The sequence below is a fragment of the Mobula hypostoma genome, chromosome 1, assembly GCF_963921235.1.
Source record: "Mobula hypostoma chromosome 1, sMobHyp1.1, whole genome shotgun sequence".
Lineage (NCBI taxonomy): Eukaryota > Metazoa > Chordata > Chondrichthyes > Myliobatiformes > Myliobatidae > Mobula > Mobula hypostoma.
This window is the reverse complement of record NC_086097.1, coordinates 229700175-229719213: the sequence shown is the minus strand read 5'-3', so window position 1 is coordinate 229719213 and position 19039 is coordinate 229700175. Positions and strand designations below refer to the sequence as shown.

At 39.6% G+C, this 19039-nt stretch overlaps 1 protein-coding gene across 1 annotated transcript in view; it reads left to right on the top strand.

The window, feature by feature from the left end:
* The window catches only part of znf704 (zinc finger protein 704), a 220528-nt gene that overhangs the window by 186513 nt on the left and 14976 nt on the right, over positions 1–19039 (top strand). Inside the window, exon 7 of the mRNA XM_063065602.1 lies at positions 2186–2287. Within this exon, the coding sequence (XP_062921672.1) occupies positions 2186–2287 (102 nt within the window). The remainder of the gene's footprint in view (positions 1–2185; positions 2288–19039) is intronic.

Genomic DNA, 19039 nt, shown 5'->3' with positions numbered 1-19039 from the left:
CTCGCCTAATCACGGGACAATTTACAATGACCAATTAACCTACCAACCGGTCCATCTGTGGACTGTAGGAAGAAACTAGAGCACCCGGAGGAAACCCACACTGTCACGGGAAGAACGTACAAATTCCTTACAGGCAGCGGTGGGAATTGAACCTGGGTCATTTGTCCTGTAAAGTGTCACCCTTGCTTGTCTCTAGTGGTGCTTTGTGAGACAAGAGGATTGTATTTACAGACTAACCACCTATGTGGTGATTAGTTCACTCCATAGTCAGAAGAATGTAGCAGACATTTTCCAAGTATAACTCTGATCTAGAAATACTTGGTCTTCTGGATTCAGCAGTGAAAGCTAGACAGAAGAACCTCTTTTGAGTGCTAGTCATGGCAGATTTCCGTAGCACTGAGAACCAAAGCATTGTATAGTATAGATCAGGGCCATGCCCACTTGGTGTTCCAGACTTCCTGTGTAAGCTGCAGGGTAAGCATATGAAACAGGGAAGTCAGGATCTCACTTAGGGTTGCCTAAAAGATTAGAATTTTTTTTAAAAGATTAACTTTATTTGTCAAATGTACATCAAAATATAGAGTGAAATGCATAGTCTGTGTCAAATCACATCAGCGGGGATTGTGTTGGCCAACATACAAGTGTCGCCACACTTCCAGCACAGCATAGCATGGCCACAACTCACTAACCCTAACCATACGCCTCTGTGTTGGACTGTGGGAGGAAACCACAGCACCTGGAGGAAACCCACACAGTCATGGGGAGAGTTTACAACTGCTTACAGCCAGCGGAGGGAACTGAAGCCCGGTCCTACAGCTGGCATTGTAAAGCTACCATGGTCACAGTAAGATAGACCTGGGTTTAGGATGACCAGCTTACCCTTTAGAATGACCATTGGTTTTTCCGTTGATAAGATATAAGCAAGGTCAGGATCAGGTTGGAGTAGATCATCAGGCAGATCGTGGCCAGCTATTGGGAGTGAAAGTCAGGCTTGACACTAGTGGGGCGGGGGGGGCGGGGAGGAGATGGCGGTTGTAAAGAGAATTGATTGTTGGGATCCTGAACTACAGCATTGTGAGCTACAGGTACCTAACTTAGGGGCCTACCAGTGCTGGCTTCCCAGTTCCCAGTGACAGACTCCATGGGTTAAATATTGCTCAGTCAGCTGGGTCTTGCCCTCACATGGAGTTGAAGAATGTCCTTGTAGATCACTTGTCTTTGCCACAGGCGATGGAAAATCCAATAAGTCAATCCAGATAAAAATTGCTGACTATTGGATGCCATTGTGCATATTCAAAAGTCAAAAGTCAAAGTTCAAAGTAAAGTACATATATGTCAGCATATACAACACTGAAATTCAATTTCTTGCGTGCATACTCAATAAAATTCATAGTAGAATAACAACGATAATAGAATCAATGAAAGACTGCATCAACTGGGTGTTCAAACTGTGCAAAAGACAACAAACTCTGCAAATACAAAAAGAAAGAAATGATAATGATGAATAAATAAGCAGTAAAAACATGTTATCATTTCTTAATGCATGCATTACTAAATGACAATAAAAGGGGACTGTGTGGCCTCATAGTCATACATCATAAATATTGAGAACATGAGATGAAGAGTGCTTGAAAATGAGTCCATAGGTTGTGGGAACATTTCAATGATGGGTTAAGTACAGTTGAATAAAGTTAACCCTTTTGGTTCAAGAGCCTGATGGCTGAGGGGGTAATAACAGTTCCTGAAACTGGAGGCTCCTGTACCTTCTTCCTGATGGCAGCAGTGAGAAGAAAGCATGACCTGGGTGGTGAGTGTCCCTGGTGATGGATGCTGTTTTCCTGTGACAATGCTCCATGGTGGGGAGGGCTTTAGCCGTGATGAACTGGGCTATATCCACTATTTGTAGGACTTTCCATTCAAGGGCATTGGTGTTCATACCAGACTGTGATGGAACCTGTCAAAATACTTTACCAATACTCTCCGCCACATACCTATAGAAGTTTGTCAGAATTTTAGATATCATACCGAATCTTTGCAAGCTCCTAATTTATTAATTGTTATTTCTGGTCATAATTTGTAATGCCTGGACTTTAAAAAAAATCTACACAAATAAGTTATACTCGCTCTGAGGAGCTTTATCTTCTTATGCAAAGCGATGTCATTACATTCATATTGTTTCTAATAGGCCACGGCACCTGTTAATATCCCTGGATCAAAGTTCACACCTACCAGCAATGGGTTCAGCATCTCTTGGCAATCTCCACCGGTTACTTTCACTGGCATCCCAGTAAGTATGAGAAGCTTAACGCTTGACCGGCACTTGAGTTTTTCCAAACAGTGAAGTTTTCAGGCAGCTGAAGACATTGAGAAATTACGAAAAATGTACTTCATTTTATTAAGTTTTATATTTTTTCAAACAAAATTGTGCAATGTTCAAATTTTGTCTTTTTGATCCAATTCATGTAAAGGGATGTTAGCAAATCAGTCCACAGTATAAAGGTAACAACAAACTGTATTGATGAGAAAAGTATAGTTGAGCTGATCTTTCTGCTCTGCATTTTGCAAGTCCAATCTATTTTCTTACTCCTTAACTGCATCCATTGACAGTAGTTGTCCAGGTGAGTTGGAGGCAGTGATTTTTCAGTCAAGCTCCTCTATGTCTGAGGTTCTCATGTGTGAAAGACCCAGATAAGCCCAACAACTGGCAACTTTGATTTTCACTCCACAGTGTGCCTTCCGTGAGCCATTTGGGTAGAAGCAGATATTCACAGTGCTGTGAAACCTGCCTAGTGTGACTTTAACGCTACTGCCTGGGGCAGGTTCTGTCCATAGATAGGAACCCTTACAGTTTCATCCAATGACCAGCATTCCTCCTGCCCCCTCACTCCCCATCACTCCCACTGAAGCTTGTGACTCTTTCTCAACACCCCTCCCTCCACATATTATCACTGTTTGCTTACTCCTTAACTGCATCCATTCACTCATTGACCAGGTAATCTTGTTTATCCCTGTGGTCATCCCAGTTTTACCCAATCAGACTCATCCTTCTTTCCCAGTCTCCTACCTCTTGATGAAAGTTCTTCAACCTGAAATGTTTTTCTCTTCCTACAGTCACAGTCAGACCTGCTGGGTTTTTCCAACATTTTCTCTTTTTGTTTTAAGCACCTGCAGCTTCATGATTTTCACACTAATGGCATTGCAAAATTCTTTGCAAAACCTCTCTGCCTCACCATCCCTGACATTATGACCTTCCCTAACTCTTCTCTTTAGAAAACCCTGCTAATTTTTCCTGTAGTACAGCATCATCTTTCCTCTCTGGAAGGCCTTGGACATTTTTTCCATCAGGAAGATGCATATTAGTGCTTTGAATGAAAAATTTCTTATTTCCTCTCTAAAATAATGCAACAGTATTGATTACTTAAGGAGCTTGAGTTCGTTGATAAAGTCACCAGAATGGCACTACCTCCTATTATTGCTTCAGATTTTGCTTTATTGACAGATCTAAACTGGTCACTGCTACAGGAACTCGATAAATATTGGCATTTTTCTAAAAGTACCATTGATGTTTTGGCAGCCAAACACATGTACAGTATATCGCCTGCAATCCTAACTCACAACTTGCATAAATACATCTTCCGGTTGGCATTTGTTTCCAGCCCTCTCAAGTGTTTTGTATCGTAATCGTGCTGGTGCAAATACAGTAGTTTGAACAAGTGTTTCAGCATTACAGTGTTTTCTTTTTTGAAATAGATTTACATTATTCATTTTTGGGCAATGAATGTAGGGGAGACAATTCCATTCAAGGTCCTTTTGGAATTTTTTTTCTTGGATTCATGGTTTAAATTGGCATTATTAAGTTTAAAACTAATTTTTTTTTAGGCAAAGTTTTGATTAGTCCTTCTATGCCCCTGTGTTGCTTTGGGTCACATAGAGTATCAAATGCAGCAAAGCCATTTTAATTGAACATTGGATTGTGGACAATAAACAAAATAGGTCAGACTGTAGGGAGGTGTAATCTTTTGGAATAGGTGACAGATAGCAGAAGCAACACACAAAATGCTGGGGGAACTTAGGCACCATCTATGGAGGGGAATAAACAGTCGACGTTTCAGGCTGGACTGCTGAGTTCCTCTCGCTCTGGATTTCAAGCATCTGCAGAATCTCTTGTGTTCAAGATAGAAGGATTGCTTTCTTCCCTGTGCTAGTTAACAAAATAAAAATAATGTATTGTGATTTATTGATTAAAAGAACAGATTTTATCTCTTGCCTCACCAACATCTTTTAAGAATATAAATGTTTAAATAGGCCATTCAGTCATTTGTAACTGATGGAACCTACGTTCTCTATCTTGGCATCACAGATTCTACTATTCTTTAAATAACTCCTCCTTTTCTACCCAGGACTCCATTCCCTGCTGAGTTCTTCTTGTCCGAAATATTCCTAAATTTCCACTTCAAACTACAACTTGGCTATATCATTGACTATGAATGAAATATTTTTTGGTTTGTTTGACACATCAATTGCTAAGTATGCTTTGCCTCCTGTAATGTTCCAAACATAGCTTATAGTAAGTCATTGTGTTCATATAGTTCATTTTGTAAATTTGATTGCAGTATATTAAAAAATTATGTCGTTAATAGCCCTTAGAAAGGAAGAGTGAATTGCAATTAACAGTCTTAAAAGGGGCTAATTACATAATGAGGGTGATAGAGGGGGACTTCCGGTAGAGCTCATGGAGTGAAGTCGTGTTCTTGACTCGCTCCATTACCTCTGAGTTTTTTTCTTATGATCAGCTATATTTTAACTAACCATTAAGGCATCGACTTTTACAATACTTTGAAACAAATTGGGCTCTTCGATAATCGGATGTTTTTAAGGTCTGCTATGTCTAAGAATGGAAAAAATGGGAAAGACGGCAAACCTCCGGTTAGACCGAAAGGTACCGATCTTCCTCCGACTGAACCACAGGTGACTTTGAAAGCTATATCGGATCTAATTCAAAGGGAAATTTCAACCTCTATTACGGAACTGATTCGTTCGGAAATTTCAACTAATTTCCAGAAGATTGCCGATTCAATCGATAAGATACAATTATCTATTACGGAACATCAATCGGCTATATCTAATCTTCAAAAATCCACGCAACAAAATGAATTCAAGATGGGGAAAATTGAAGAAACAATTACTATAATGTAGAAAAAACTTGACTTTCTGACCTTTAAAAACTCTGACTTAGAATCCAGAATGCGACGGCAGAATCTTCGAATGATTGGTGTACGTGAAGCTGTGGAATCTGACAACCCTATGAAGTTTTTTTCTCAACTTTTAAAAGATACATTTCCTACTGTATTTCCTGACCAACCACCGTTATTGGATCGGGCTCACAGAGTTCCATCATACTCGTCTAAGTCAGATAAACCTCGACATGTCATCTTACGTTTTCATTACTTTCAAGACAAGGAGAAACTGCTTCGATTCGTTCGATCTAAAGGTTACATTGATTTTTCGGATTTTAATTTCCGGTTCATGGAGGATTTCAGTAAACCAATTCAAGATCAACGGGTTCGTTACAGATCTGTGATGTCGGAACTCTACAAGATGGATTTAAAACCAGCGCTGCTTTACCCAGCACGTCTAAGGATCCGTACGTTGGATGGAGCCCTCCATTTTTTTGAATCTCCATCGGATGCCCAGAGTTATCTGGATCAATTTTCACCTTCAACATCTTAATCGTAATTTTTAACTATCTCCGTTTGATCGGAGGTTGTGAATCTGTCAGCCTTAATTTTTTTTTGCCTTATATGGGCAGAAAAGTTTATTTTTGATTCATTAATATGGTTGCTAAACTTTCTTTCTATCTGCATCATTCCTTTCTTTTTCCTAGGGGATTCTGGGTGGTTATGTCCTCAGCGTCATTCTACGTATTTCCTTTGAGGCCTTAAATTTTGTAGTTTTTAAATCTACTTTTTTTGTAGGTTTTCATAGCTAATTTATGTTAATATTTTCATTTCTTTTTTTGTTTATTCATAGGGTCTGGGGTTTGTTGCGGTTTTTTTATGTTTTCTGGCTTTTTCTTTGTTATATTAAGTGTTTGTTTTAATTGATTTACTTTTTTTATTCTTTTACTGTTTTATAACTAGCTGATCTTTTTTATATTTACACTTTTTTTTAGGGAGCGTCTATCGGAAGTCATGGGGGTAGTTTTAGTGCTTGCTTCTTTCTGGCTGGTCTGTTTTAGATTTAGCCTTGGGGTCATGGGGTGGGGAGTGGTGGGAGGGGCTTCACGTTTTAGTTTATTTCTTCTTGGGCTATGTACACTATTGAAGTATTGGTTGCGTTCTCCTTCCCGGTATCTCTTCTTTGTTCTGTTCCCTTTCCGGGTTTGTGGGTCGAGCCTATCGTCAATCCTCCTTTTTGCGGGTTGACTTTAGGGTTTATGGAGTCTATTATTAATTTTGTCTCCTGGAATACTAATGGTCTTAACCATCCTATTAAAAGGAAAAAAGTTTTTAAAGTGTTCCGGAGACTTAAAGCACAAATTCTATTTTTACAAGAGACCCATGTGCGGAGGGGGGACAGACTACATTTTTTTTAAATTCTGGGAGGGACAACAGTTTCATTCGAACTCTAACGCTAAGATTCGAGGTGTCTCTATCTTTATAGACTCCTCAGTTACTTTTATACAACATAATATTATCTCTGATCCGAATGGTAGATTTCTACTGGTTAGTGGTCTACTATTTAATAAGAAGGTAGTTTTGGTTAATGTTTATGCTCCCAATATGGACTATCCGGAATTTTATAAATCATTATTCAATCAGTTCCCCAATTTGAATGAGTTTTCATTGATCTGGGGCAGAGATCTTAATACCTGTTTATCTCCAGCTTTGGACCATTCGGCTCCTCTACGAACCTTACCTAATAAATCTGCAACTTTGATTAATTCATTCCTCTCTGATTCTGGGTCGACGGACATTTGGCGTTTTTTGCATCCTCAGGAAAAAGATTTTTCTTTTTTTTTCACATGTTCACCATTCCTATTCAAGAATTGATTATTTTTTTTATTGACTCTCATCTTATTTCTTCAGTGATTAAATGTGATTATGACTCTATAACCATTTCGGATCATGCTCCACTTAAGCTTTCTATTAAAATTCAGGCCAATACACAAAATAATAGACAAAGGCGTTTTAATTCGCTGTTGCTTCAGGATTCGGACTTTGTTAAATTTATGAATGAACAGATTGATCTTTTTTTTACAATCAACTATACAGAGGATATTTCTGTGAACATTCTTTGGGATACTTTTAAAGCTTATATTCGTGGTCAGATTATCTCGTATTCTGCTGCTTTGAGGAAGAAGCTGAAGCAGGAGGAGTTGGTAATTGTGGACAAGATTAAGGAAATTGATAAGAAATATGTTACAGCTCCCTCTGAGGAGTTATATAAATAAAGAACTGAACTTCAAATGGAACACAGTTTATTACTTTCATCCTCGATTGTAAACCAATTAAAGAAAACAAGAAGTGAATTTTATGTACATAGTGATAAAATTGGCAAACTGTTGGCTAACCAATTGAAGTCTAACTATGCTAAATCTCAAATTAATCAGATTTATAATCAAAATGATCGACTGATACTTGATCATGCAGGGATTAATCAAACCTTCTTTGATTTTTATTCTTCCTTATATCAATCAGAGTCTCCTCGAGACTCTAAATATATGAATGATTTTTTAGATAACCTAGACTTCCCTGAGATTTCACAGGATATGTCTTCTATGCTAGATACTCCCATCACCACTGATGAGATTAGGAATGTTATTTCCTCTATGAACCTGGGGAAAGCTCCTGGCCCTGATGGGTTTACCATAGAATTTTATAAATGTTTCGCACCTTCATTAATCCCTTGGCTCTGTAGGGTTTTCGGGGCTTCATTAAAACTTGGTAAACTTCCCGAACCTTTCAATAGAGCGTCAATCTCTCTAATATTAAAGAAGGATAAAGATCCTGCTCAATGTGCATCTTATAGACCAATATCTTTATTAAATGTTGATTCTAAAAAATTTTTCTAAGTTATTAGCAAACAGATTAGAAAAAGTACTTCCTTTTATTATTTCGGAAGACCAAACGGGTTTTATTAAAGGTCGTTACTCTTTTTATAACATTCGCACACTGTTAAATATTGTTTATACCCCCTCACAAAATGTTCCTGAGTGTGTTATCTCTTTAGATGCTGAGAAAGCTTTTGATAGAGTAGAATGGCCTTACTTACTTAAGGTGCTTGAAATGTTTAATTTTAGCTCGAAATTTATATCCTGGATCAAATTGTTATATCATTCTCCTGTGGCCTCGATCTGTACTAACTCTTTAAGCTCACCTTTTTTCCCTCTTTTTCGAGGTACTCGACAAGGTTGTCCTCTTAGTCCTTTATTATTTGATATTGCATTAGAACCTCTTGCAATTGCCATTCGAGAATCTCCAAATATTACTGGGATAACTCGGGGCTTAAAGTCCCATAAAATATCACTCTATGCTGATGACTTATATATATTTCTAATCCTCAAAAATCCATCCCTGTTGTTTTAGAGTTATTAGCACAATTTGGTCTTTTTTCAGGTTATAAATTAAATCTTAGTAAGAGTGAACTTTTCCCGATTAATGAGCAACTTCCCTTATATCATAACTTTCCGTTTAAATTGATTAATAATTATTTTTCATATCTTGGGATTAAAATTACTTGTAAACACAGATTTATTTAAGATTAACTTTTTACCCTTAATTGACCATATTATTCAACTTTCATCTAAATGGTTTCCTTTATATTTAACTTTGATTGGTCGTATTAATGCAGTTAAGATGTTTTTTCTGCCAAAATTTTTATATATATTTCAGGCATTACCGATTTTTGTTCCAAAATCTTTTTTTGATAAAGTTGACTCAGAAATTTCTTCATTTATTTGGCAAAATAAAAACCCGAGACTGGGTAAAATACGTTTACAGAAAGCTAAGAGAGATGGAGGTTTAGCATTACCTAACTTTAGATTCTATTATTGGGCAATTAATATTCGACATATGAAATTTTGGTTACTTGACCAGGATCCATTCCCAAATGGGTAGCATTGGAATTACAATCTGTTCAGGGCTATACACTTGGCTCTATTTTAGGTTCCTCTCTTCTTTTTGATTTGAAACACCTCAAACAGGTCTCTAACCCGATAGTTAAATATACCTTACGTATTTGATTTCAATTCAGAAAATTTTTTGATCTCAACCAATTTGGGCTAGCGATTCCTATTTTAGGTAACATATTTTTTCCTCCCTCTTTTACGGATCGTGCTTTTCAAATTTGGAAGACTAAGGGTATTTCACGGTTTTTGGATTTATTTTTAGATGGTTCCCTTATGTCTTTTGAACAATTATCTAATAAATATAATTTATCAAGAATACATTTTTTTAGATATCTACAAGTTAGAAATTTCCTAAGTACTATTCTTTCTTCCTTTCTAATGCTTCCTCCTACATACATTTTAGATACTATAATTAACCTTAATCCATGTCAGAAAGGTGCATCGGCTATGATTTATAATATTATTATGAAACTTAGGAAAGCTCCATTTGATAAGATTAGGGTAGATTGGGAACAGGAATTGGGTTCTATCATTTCTGTGGGTGACTGGGGGCAGATTTTACAATTAGTCAATACTTCCTCTATCTGTGCTAAACATTCCCTAATTCAATTTAAAGTTGTTCATAGAGCACATATGTCCAAAGATAAATTAGCTCGCTTTTATTCTCATATTAATCCTTTTTGTGATAGATGTCCGGGGCAGATAGCCTCTTTAACTCATATGTTTTGGTCTTGTCCTACTCTGGAAACTTTATGGAGAGACATTTTTAATATTATCTCCAAGGTATTGAATATAGATATCTCTCCTCACCCTATTACTGCTCTCTTTGGACTACCTAAAATTTCCAGTAATCTTTCTCCTTCAGCCCGTAGAATGATTGCATTTCTTACCTTAATGGCGAAAAGATGTATCTTACAACATTGGAAAGAGCTCAATGCTCCAACCACCTTTTTTTGGTTTTCTCAGACGATATTATGTTTGAATTTAGAGAAAATTAGAAGTAATCTTTATGATTCCTCACTTAAATTTGAACAGACCTGGAGATCTTTTATTCAATATTTTCATTTAATGTAATTTTTTTTTCTTCTCTTTTTTGCTCCATATTTATATACCCTTCTTGTTTTTTTTTACTGTTTTTAATGGAGGTCAGGTTTGAGGACGTGATTTTAAGTTCTTTAACTCTTCTTGGTTCCAAGTTAGCCCATTGCTTTGCTTTGCCTTTAGTTTAGTTGCATGGTGGGTTTTTTGGGGGTTTTTTTTCCTTTTCTCTATTGATATATATATATATAAAAATTAGTATACTATTATGTTACCTTAGTATGTTATGGTTAAATTACATTGTATCACTTTTTTTTCTGTATTAATATCTCCTGTAATTTTATTATATTCTAACAGTGTATTTGTGCCTGTATGGCTTACCTTTTTGTATACTTATTCAATAAAAAGATTTAAAAAGAAAGAAAGAGGGTGATAGAGCCTGTTAAAAGCGAAAAGTCATTGTCTGCCCTTTTATAAAATAGGTACAATGAAAATAAAGTTCAAAGTAAATTTTATTATCAAAGTACATATACGAGGGGTGATTGATAAGTTCATGGCCTAAGGTAGAAGAAGCCAATTTTAGAAAACCTAGCACATTTATTTTTCAACATAGTCCCCTCCTACATGTACACAATCCAGCAGTCGTGGAGCATACGGATCCCTTCTTTGTAGAAGTGGTCCACAGCAGCGGTGATGGATAAGTTCGTGGCCTAAAGTAGAAGGAAATGAGTTATTAACTTCAAACTTTCTGCATTATCACTCAAAGAGTTGAACTGCACGTGCATGTAACGAGAGCGTCTTGGACCTCCAGGTGGTCCACAGCAGAGGCGATTGATAAGTTTGTGGCCTAAGGTAGAAGGAGATGAGTTATACCGCTCTTGTTACATGCACGTGCAGTTTAACTCTTTGAGTGAAAATGCAGAAAGTTTGAAGTTAATAAGTCATCTCCTTCTACCCTAGGCCACGAACTTATCAATCACCCCTCGTATGTCACCATTTGCAACCCTGAGATTAATTCTCCTGAGGGCATACTCAAAAGATCTATAGAATCATAACTATAACAGGATCAATGCAAGCTCAACCAGAGTGCAGAAGACAACAAACTGTGCAAATGCAAATATAAATAAATAGCAATAAGTAATGAGAACATGAGATAATGAGATAAAGAGTCCTTAAAGTGAGATCATTGGCTGTGGGAAACATCTCAATGATGATAGGCAAGTGACTATAGTTATCCCCTTTTATTCAAGAGCCTGATGGTTGAGGAGTAGTAACTGTTCTTGGACCTGGTGGTGCGAGTCCTCAGGCTCTTTTGTCTTATTCCTGTTGGCAGCAGCGAGAAAAGAGCACGGCCTGGGCGGTGGGGATCTCTGGTGATGGATGCTGCTTTCCTAGGACAGCGTTCAGCATTTCACAGTCATAGGTGTAATTGCCACACTTAGTTATTAGTGACATTTTCTTTTCACCATTGGGAATTCACGCCAGTGGTCCTTAACACTGCCTTAGACCAGACTTCAGAGTAGGCCGGCCGGATCGTGACAGCAATTATTGATCAGGAGGTCTCACTGCAAGACAGAAGATGTTTCAAGCCATCTCGCTTCACATTTGAGGTAACTTAGGTACTTGTTGGGTTCTTTGAGCACCTTTGTTCATTGAAGTATGCTTGATCCATATTGGAGGATAGACATGGATGAATTTTCTGTTTTGATTAAGGCCAGGATGCAGAGATATTATGCTACACTATCAAATTTGGGCAGATTCAAGACAGAACTTGAGTATATCAATTTAAAATGGTATTGCCATGTAGCGCTGCGTGGGAATTTTATTTGAGACGTTAAACTAGGATTCCATCTTAATTTTAATTTGGTTGTAGTGCATTAAGCTGTACTGTTTTCATGGTGTTTTAAACAGCATCTGCACTAAAAAATGTAATATCATTAATCACATAGCAATTTTTGGGACGTTGTTATTCACAAATTTGTTTTCTTACAAATATAAGGTCATTCTTCTAATTTCCAGTAGTAGATTGTGGTATAATGCTGCTTTTATTTATAAAGGAAAGGTCCTCAGTGACATTCTGCTTCAGTTATTAAAATATATCAAAATGTTAGAAAACCTTAACAAGATTGATGATGTCAGGCAATTAAGCCACTCCGGGGAATCTTGAATTCAGTGTTTTAGACTCGGTGAGTTGGTTTTGCAATTTAAGATTGAGATGAGACAAATGTTCATGTTCCAATATTAATTTGTGACAATAATGTGCTCAAAGTTTATACCAATAAGAAACTGTAGAGCAGGGGTTCCCAACTTGGGGTCCACAGACCCCTTGCTTAATGGTATTGGTCCATAGCATAAAAAAGGTTGGAGATCCCAGCTCGAGACTGAAATGTGGGTTGCAAGAGGAAATGGACTAGTGCTTTCCCTTGTGTATGCTGCTCTTCATTCAATGACTGTAGAAACCAAATTTTATATTTTGAAGACAATATATGGTTAGAACTGTGTAGGAAGTCTTGGGGTACTTCTTGTGAAAGTATTGCCAGTGTTTAAAAAACCGTTCATTGGAGACACTGAGAATGAGATCCCAGCAAGCCAAGTGTCAGTCTGAAAGCTTCAGTGCAAACTTCCATTCAAGCACACCAGCTGTCTTGATGTGAACTTTTCTAGTTGATACTTGAGGATTGAGTGAAACTCTAACCAAGCAATGTAAAACAAAAATCCTCCCATTCCTTCTCCCTCTAGCCTTTGCTTACTATTTGTGGATATTTATGGTCCAGACTGATTGGTGATGATCAAAGGCAGTACAGATTGTAATAGACCTTAAAAACAATGAGAAAGTAGTTTATTACTGGAATGTAGATGTGCCACTATAGAAATCAAACATTACATTGGACATTAGAGATGCGGCATTGCATTCGTAGAACATTTTACAGGCCCTTCGGCCCACAATATTGTGCTAACCTTTTAACTCTTCCCTCCATTTTTCTGTCATCCAGCTGCCTTTCCAAGTGTTTCTTAAGTGCTTCTACTGTTTCTGCCTCTACCACCATTCCAGGAATATGCACTCTCCACTCTCTGTGTAAAAAAAATTACCCCTGCCATCTTCCCACCCAATACCTTAAAATTATGCCCCCTTTTATAGCCTATCTCCACCCTGACAAAAAGTCTCTGGCTATCCACTCGACCTATGCCTCTTATCATCTTGTACAACTCTTATCAAGTCACCTCTCATCCTGCTCAGCTGCAAAGGGAAAACCCCCAGCTTGATCAGCCTATCTTTGGTCTAATAAATTATAGCTTCAAACAGCGTGTTTTGAAGCTCTTTTTTCTGTCATCTTCTGCAGGTGTGGTTGAATCCTTGAGCGATCTGCGTTGGGAGGATGAGGGAATGACAGGAACTCTACAGAGTGCTTTCCTCTATTAATGATCATCTCCTAAAAACAGTGACCACACTGGGTACAGTGATCACCATTGATCTGTATCCCAGTGCTCGTGAAGAATACAGACGACCATCAGTATCAACGCTGTCTGGAAAATGACAGTGCTGATGGAAATGATTTACTATAATTACGGACATAACCCTTCCAGCAATAGTTAATGTCTGTCCTCACAGTGTCATTGATCTAAACAAGCAGTTTACAATGTCCTATAATAATCATTCTCAATGTACTGAAAATGAGTGCATTCAGTACTTGTGACAATTTGAGGAGAGTTATTGTGGATTTCAATTATTTTCATGGAACATAATAATGATGCCCAGTGCAAGCATAGTCAGTCCTTTCACTGGGCAAGACTAGGACTTGATACAGTACAGACGCTCGCTCATTCCTCTGTAGAAAGCATGGTTAGTGCTACGAGCATTGTGATTTATAGTAATTGTGTTCAATGTCTCTTAGAGAATTATCATGTTTTGCCCATTAGAGCATACTAATGAGAGGGTTTGTCAGCTCTGAGAATTATGTTATGTACAATTAATGTCTTTGTTGCAAGGCTGTACTGCACTGTTCCATTGAAGGTCCACCCCCTCTGGCAAAATTGAACTAACTCAAAAGCTCATTATGTATCCTCCTGATACTGGGAACTAATGAGCATGGCTTCATTACTGCATGTAGGCTGTCATTGTACTCTAAAAGCATGTTTTGCTTCTTTTGACCATAATAAGTTGAATGAATCTTTATTGCACAAAGGAACATTTATAAAGATTAAAATCACTTTGTTTTGTCCTTAGTTGGCCAATACTCGTATTTTAAATAATGTTCTTTTTAATTCATGAGAGGAGGCACAAAAGCTTTACTATCAATGAACAGCATTCAGGGTAATGTAGGAGGTTCACGTTATGCTATTTCATTGCCAGTCTCAATTCCCGCTGTAAGGAGTTTGTACGTTCTCCCCATGACCGTACAGGTTGCCTCCAGGTGCTCCGCTTTTGTTCCCACATTCCAAAGACATACGGATTAGCTGTCCGAAAGGTTGACAGTTTACTCTTTTCCATAGATGCTGCCTGGCCTGCTGAGTTCCTCCAGCATTTTGTGTGTGTTGCTCGGATTTCCAGCATCTGCAGATTCTCTCTTCTTTCACATTAGTAGGCTAATTGATTGCACACGTGGGTGTAAATCAGCGGCACGGGCTCATTGCACCGTAAGAGCCTGTTACCGCACAGTATCTCTAAAAATAAATAAAACTTTTTGCCAGTAGCCTTCTCAGTTTCAAGGGTGCCCTTCTACCATTCATGTTTTGTATGTTCTGAGGTTCGTGGTGAGCCCCAAAGGGAAACCTTAGACTCTTCATAGACAGGGCAGCAGGTGGATAGTTTGTGCGGTGACCTACTCCTAACTGGGCTTCCACAACACTTCAGTCTGCTCCCGATATGGAGGTTCCTCATACCATCTCTAGTTCTCTGTTTCCACTCCGAGTGCTCACCTGTTCACGATTCTCAGGAGTTAGTAGGGGTGTTGCATTTTTTTGTGGAATCTATGACTACACCTTTGAATCTTTTCCTTTGTCCACCTGGTAATCCATTAACACGACAGAGTTGGGTTACTTGTATGGTGTCAGTCATGTGATCAACGTGACTAGCTCATTGTTGCTGATGGAGAGTGACTATATCACTCCAGTGCCCGGGAATGGAAAATTCTACAAAAAGTGGCCTTAGGTTCCACACCACCAGGTTCAGGAACAATTATTACCCCTCAACCGTCAGGCTCCTGAACCAGTGTGAATAACTGTGCTTCTTCCCTCTCTGTGACTTGTAAAATTGTCATTCCCTTTTCCCAGATCCTCCGTCTCTGCCGCATTTGTTCTCAGAATGAAGCTTTCCTTCCCAGCACATCAGAGATGTCCTCTCTTCCTCTACCACTGATGCTGCCCTCATCTGCATCTCCTCCATTTCCCAGACAGCTTATCTTCCTGTAACCTCTTGTCCTCACCTACCACTCATGAGCTTCCACGTCCAGCACGTAATTCTCTTCAACTTCCGCCATCTCAAGCGGGATCCTACCACCAAGCACGTCTCTCCCACCCCTCCCCCACCAGACACCCTGCTTTCCGCAGAGACTACTCCCTATGTGATTCCCTTGTCTATTTGTCCCTCCCTCACCATTATTCAAGGCCCCTAAGAGTCCTTCCAGGTGAGGCAATACTTCACCTGTAAGTCTGCCAGGGTTGTCTACTGTATCCGGTGCTACTGGTGCAGCCTCCTCTACGTCTCTGAGACCCAACGTAGATTGAGGGACCACCTTGCACAGCAACTTTGCTCTGTCTGCAACAGGCAAGATCTCCCGGCAACCAACCATTTTAAGTCCAGTGCCTATTCCCATTCCGACACATTGGTCCAAGGCCTCCTCTACCGCCAAGATGAGACCCACTTCAATCCCAGCCCCCACCTACCTACCTTTCCCCTCACCTGGCTTCACCTTTCACCTTCTGGCTTGTACTCCTTCCCCGTACCCACTATCTTATTCTGGCTTCTTCCTCCTTTTATTCAAGTCTTGATGAAGGGCCTTGGCCTGAAACATTGACTGTTTATTCCTTTCCATAGATGCGGCCTGATCTGCTGAAATCCTGCATTATTCTGGATAACTCACTCACTCCAGTGCTCAATTGACTCCACAACCAATAGATTCACTTTCAAGGCCTTTGCAACTCGTGTTTTCAGTATTATTTTTTTTTAATTATTTGCACAATTTGTCTTCTTTTGCACATTGGTTGTTTGTCAGTATTTGTTATTTTATAGTTGTTCATAAATTCTACTGTATTTGCTTATTTTTCCTCCAAGAAAATGAATCTGAAAGTAGTATCTGCTACCATATACATACTTCGATAGTAAATTTTCTTTTGACCCTGTCATCTTCAATATTGTGGATGTTGGTTTGAGAGAGGACATTGACATTAATTCACTTAGCCAAGCCATGAATTTGGAAGACTTTCTGGAGATGCTGTTCTTGGTATGTTCCAGTGTCTTGAGTCAGCTGCTGTCGATAGTCTAGATCTCAGTGGATATAAAGGGGGTAGAGATCACTGCTCCCTGATGAAGCTTGAGTTTTGTACAAGGCAAGGTCAAATTTGACTTTTCTTAATCAATCAAAGTCTGCACTGAGGTTTGCCTGTGGCAAGAGGTGACTCTCTAATTAATGGGAAGTGGTTCAGGTTTTCCAGGTTCTTGTTCTGACAAACCACTTGTGAGAGTGGAGGTAATTTTCAGAACTGGGTGGAAGCTGTTCAGCCTATGGGGACGACACTCCAGAACCCAGGGCGGCCAAACCTCAGGACTTGAATGCAATACACAAAAACACTTGTGCTAATGTGCACCCAGAGGGCGAGTCCCGGCCCATTATCAACACTTTCACTGAAATATGCAAAAAGACAGACTTTACGCTCAAAACTCTGTGGGACAAGGATCTGAAGCGAATCCACCCTAGTAGCCATTTATCCACTTAATGATTTGTAGAGAGGTCACACTGCATCATGTAATACAACCTTCTGATTGGTTTTCAGTCCCTTCCCACGAGGCTCTGAAGTCACACACTGAGCACACTTTCTCACTTAATGTCAGTGTGGAGTATGGAGGAGCGCTGACCTCTTGTCCATCCAGATGTAAACGTTGCATAAAGCCAAAGCTCACTGTTTCAATATCAGGCCCGAAGAGCAGCTGAAGGGGATGCTCCTGTTGGCCTGCTCCGGTAACGTTATAGGACAGGCATGGTGAAATTTTTTATATTGTTGAGAGTTCTAAATAATTATCTATGGAAAAGAGTAAACCGTCGATGTTTCAAGCCCAGGCCCTTCCTCAGGACTGGAAAGTAAGGGGAGAAGTCAGGCTAAGAAAGACTCAGCAAGCATGCTGCCTGGCCCGCTGAGTTCTGAGTTCCTCCAGCATTTTGTGTGTGTTACCTGGGCTTGAAAGGCTTGTCATGTGAAGAGTGTTTGATGGTTCTGGGTCTCTACTCACTGGAATACAGAAGAATGGAGGGGGTGGGTGGGGGAATCTCATTGAAACCTACCGAATGTTGAAAGCCAAACGAGAAAATCTACTGATGCTAGAAATCTGAGCAACACACACAAAATGCTGGAGGAACTCAGCAGGCCAGGCAGCATCTATGGAAAAACGTACAGTTAACTTGCCGGACTGAAGACATCCTGCTAAATGGTCTCAGCCCGAAACGTCGACTGTAATTATTTCCATAGATGCTGCCTGGCCTGCTGAGTCCCTCCAGCATTTTTAATGTTGAAGGGCCTCATTAGAGTGGATGTGGAGAGGATGTTTCCTATAGTGGGGTGTGTAGGACCAGAGGACACAGCCTCAGAATAGAAGGGTGTCCTTTTAGAATGGAGATGAGGGTTGTACTTGTGTAATCAGGGAGTGATGAATCTGTGGAATTCTTTGCAACGGGGGCTGTAGAAGCTAAGTCTTTGGGTATACTTAAACATAGAAACATAGAAAATAGGTGCAGGAGTAGGCCATTCGGCCCTTCGAGCCTGCACCGCCATTTATTATGATCATGGCTGATCATCCAACTCAGAACCCCGCCCCAGCCTTCCCTCCATACCCCCTGATCCCCGTAGCCACAAGGGCCATATCTAACTCCCTCTTAAATATAGCTAATGAACTGGCCTCAACTGTTTCCTGTGGCAGAGAATTCCACAGATTCACCACTCTCTGTGTGAAGAAGTTTTTCCTAATCTCGGTCCTAAAAGGCTTCCCCTCTATCCTCAAACTGTGGCCCCTCGTTCTGGACTTCCCCAACATCGGGAACAACCTTCCTGCATCTAGCCTGTCCAATCCCTTTAGGATCTTATACGTTTCAATCAGATCCCCCCTCAATCTTCTAAATTCCAATGAGTACAAGCCCAGTTCATCCAGTCTTTCTTCATATGAAAGTCCTTGCCATCCCAGGAATCAATCTGGTGAACCTTCTTTGTACTCCTTCTATGGCAAGGATGTCTTTCCTCAGATTAGGGGACCAAAACTGCACACAATACTCCAGGTGTGGTCTCACCAAGGCCTTGTACAACTGCAGTAGTACCTCCCTGCTCCTATACTCAAATCCTCTCGCTATAAATGCCAGCATACCATTCGTCTTTTTCACCGCCTGCTGTACCTGCATGCCCACTTTCAATGACTGGTGTATAGAGGTTGATCAATTCTTGATTATGTAGGGCATGAAGGGATACGGGGAGTAGGCAGGAGATTGGGACTGAGGGGGAAAATGGATCAGCCATGATCAAACGGCGGAGCAGACTCAATGAGCGAAATGGCCCAAGTCTGCTCCTATATCTTACGATCTTATGGAATTAATAATCATGGCAATCCACACAAAGTGCTGGAGGGACGCAGCAAGCCAGACAGCATCCATGGAAAAGAGTAAACAGCCCATG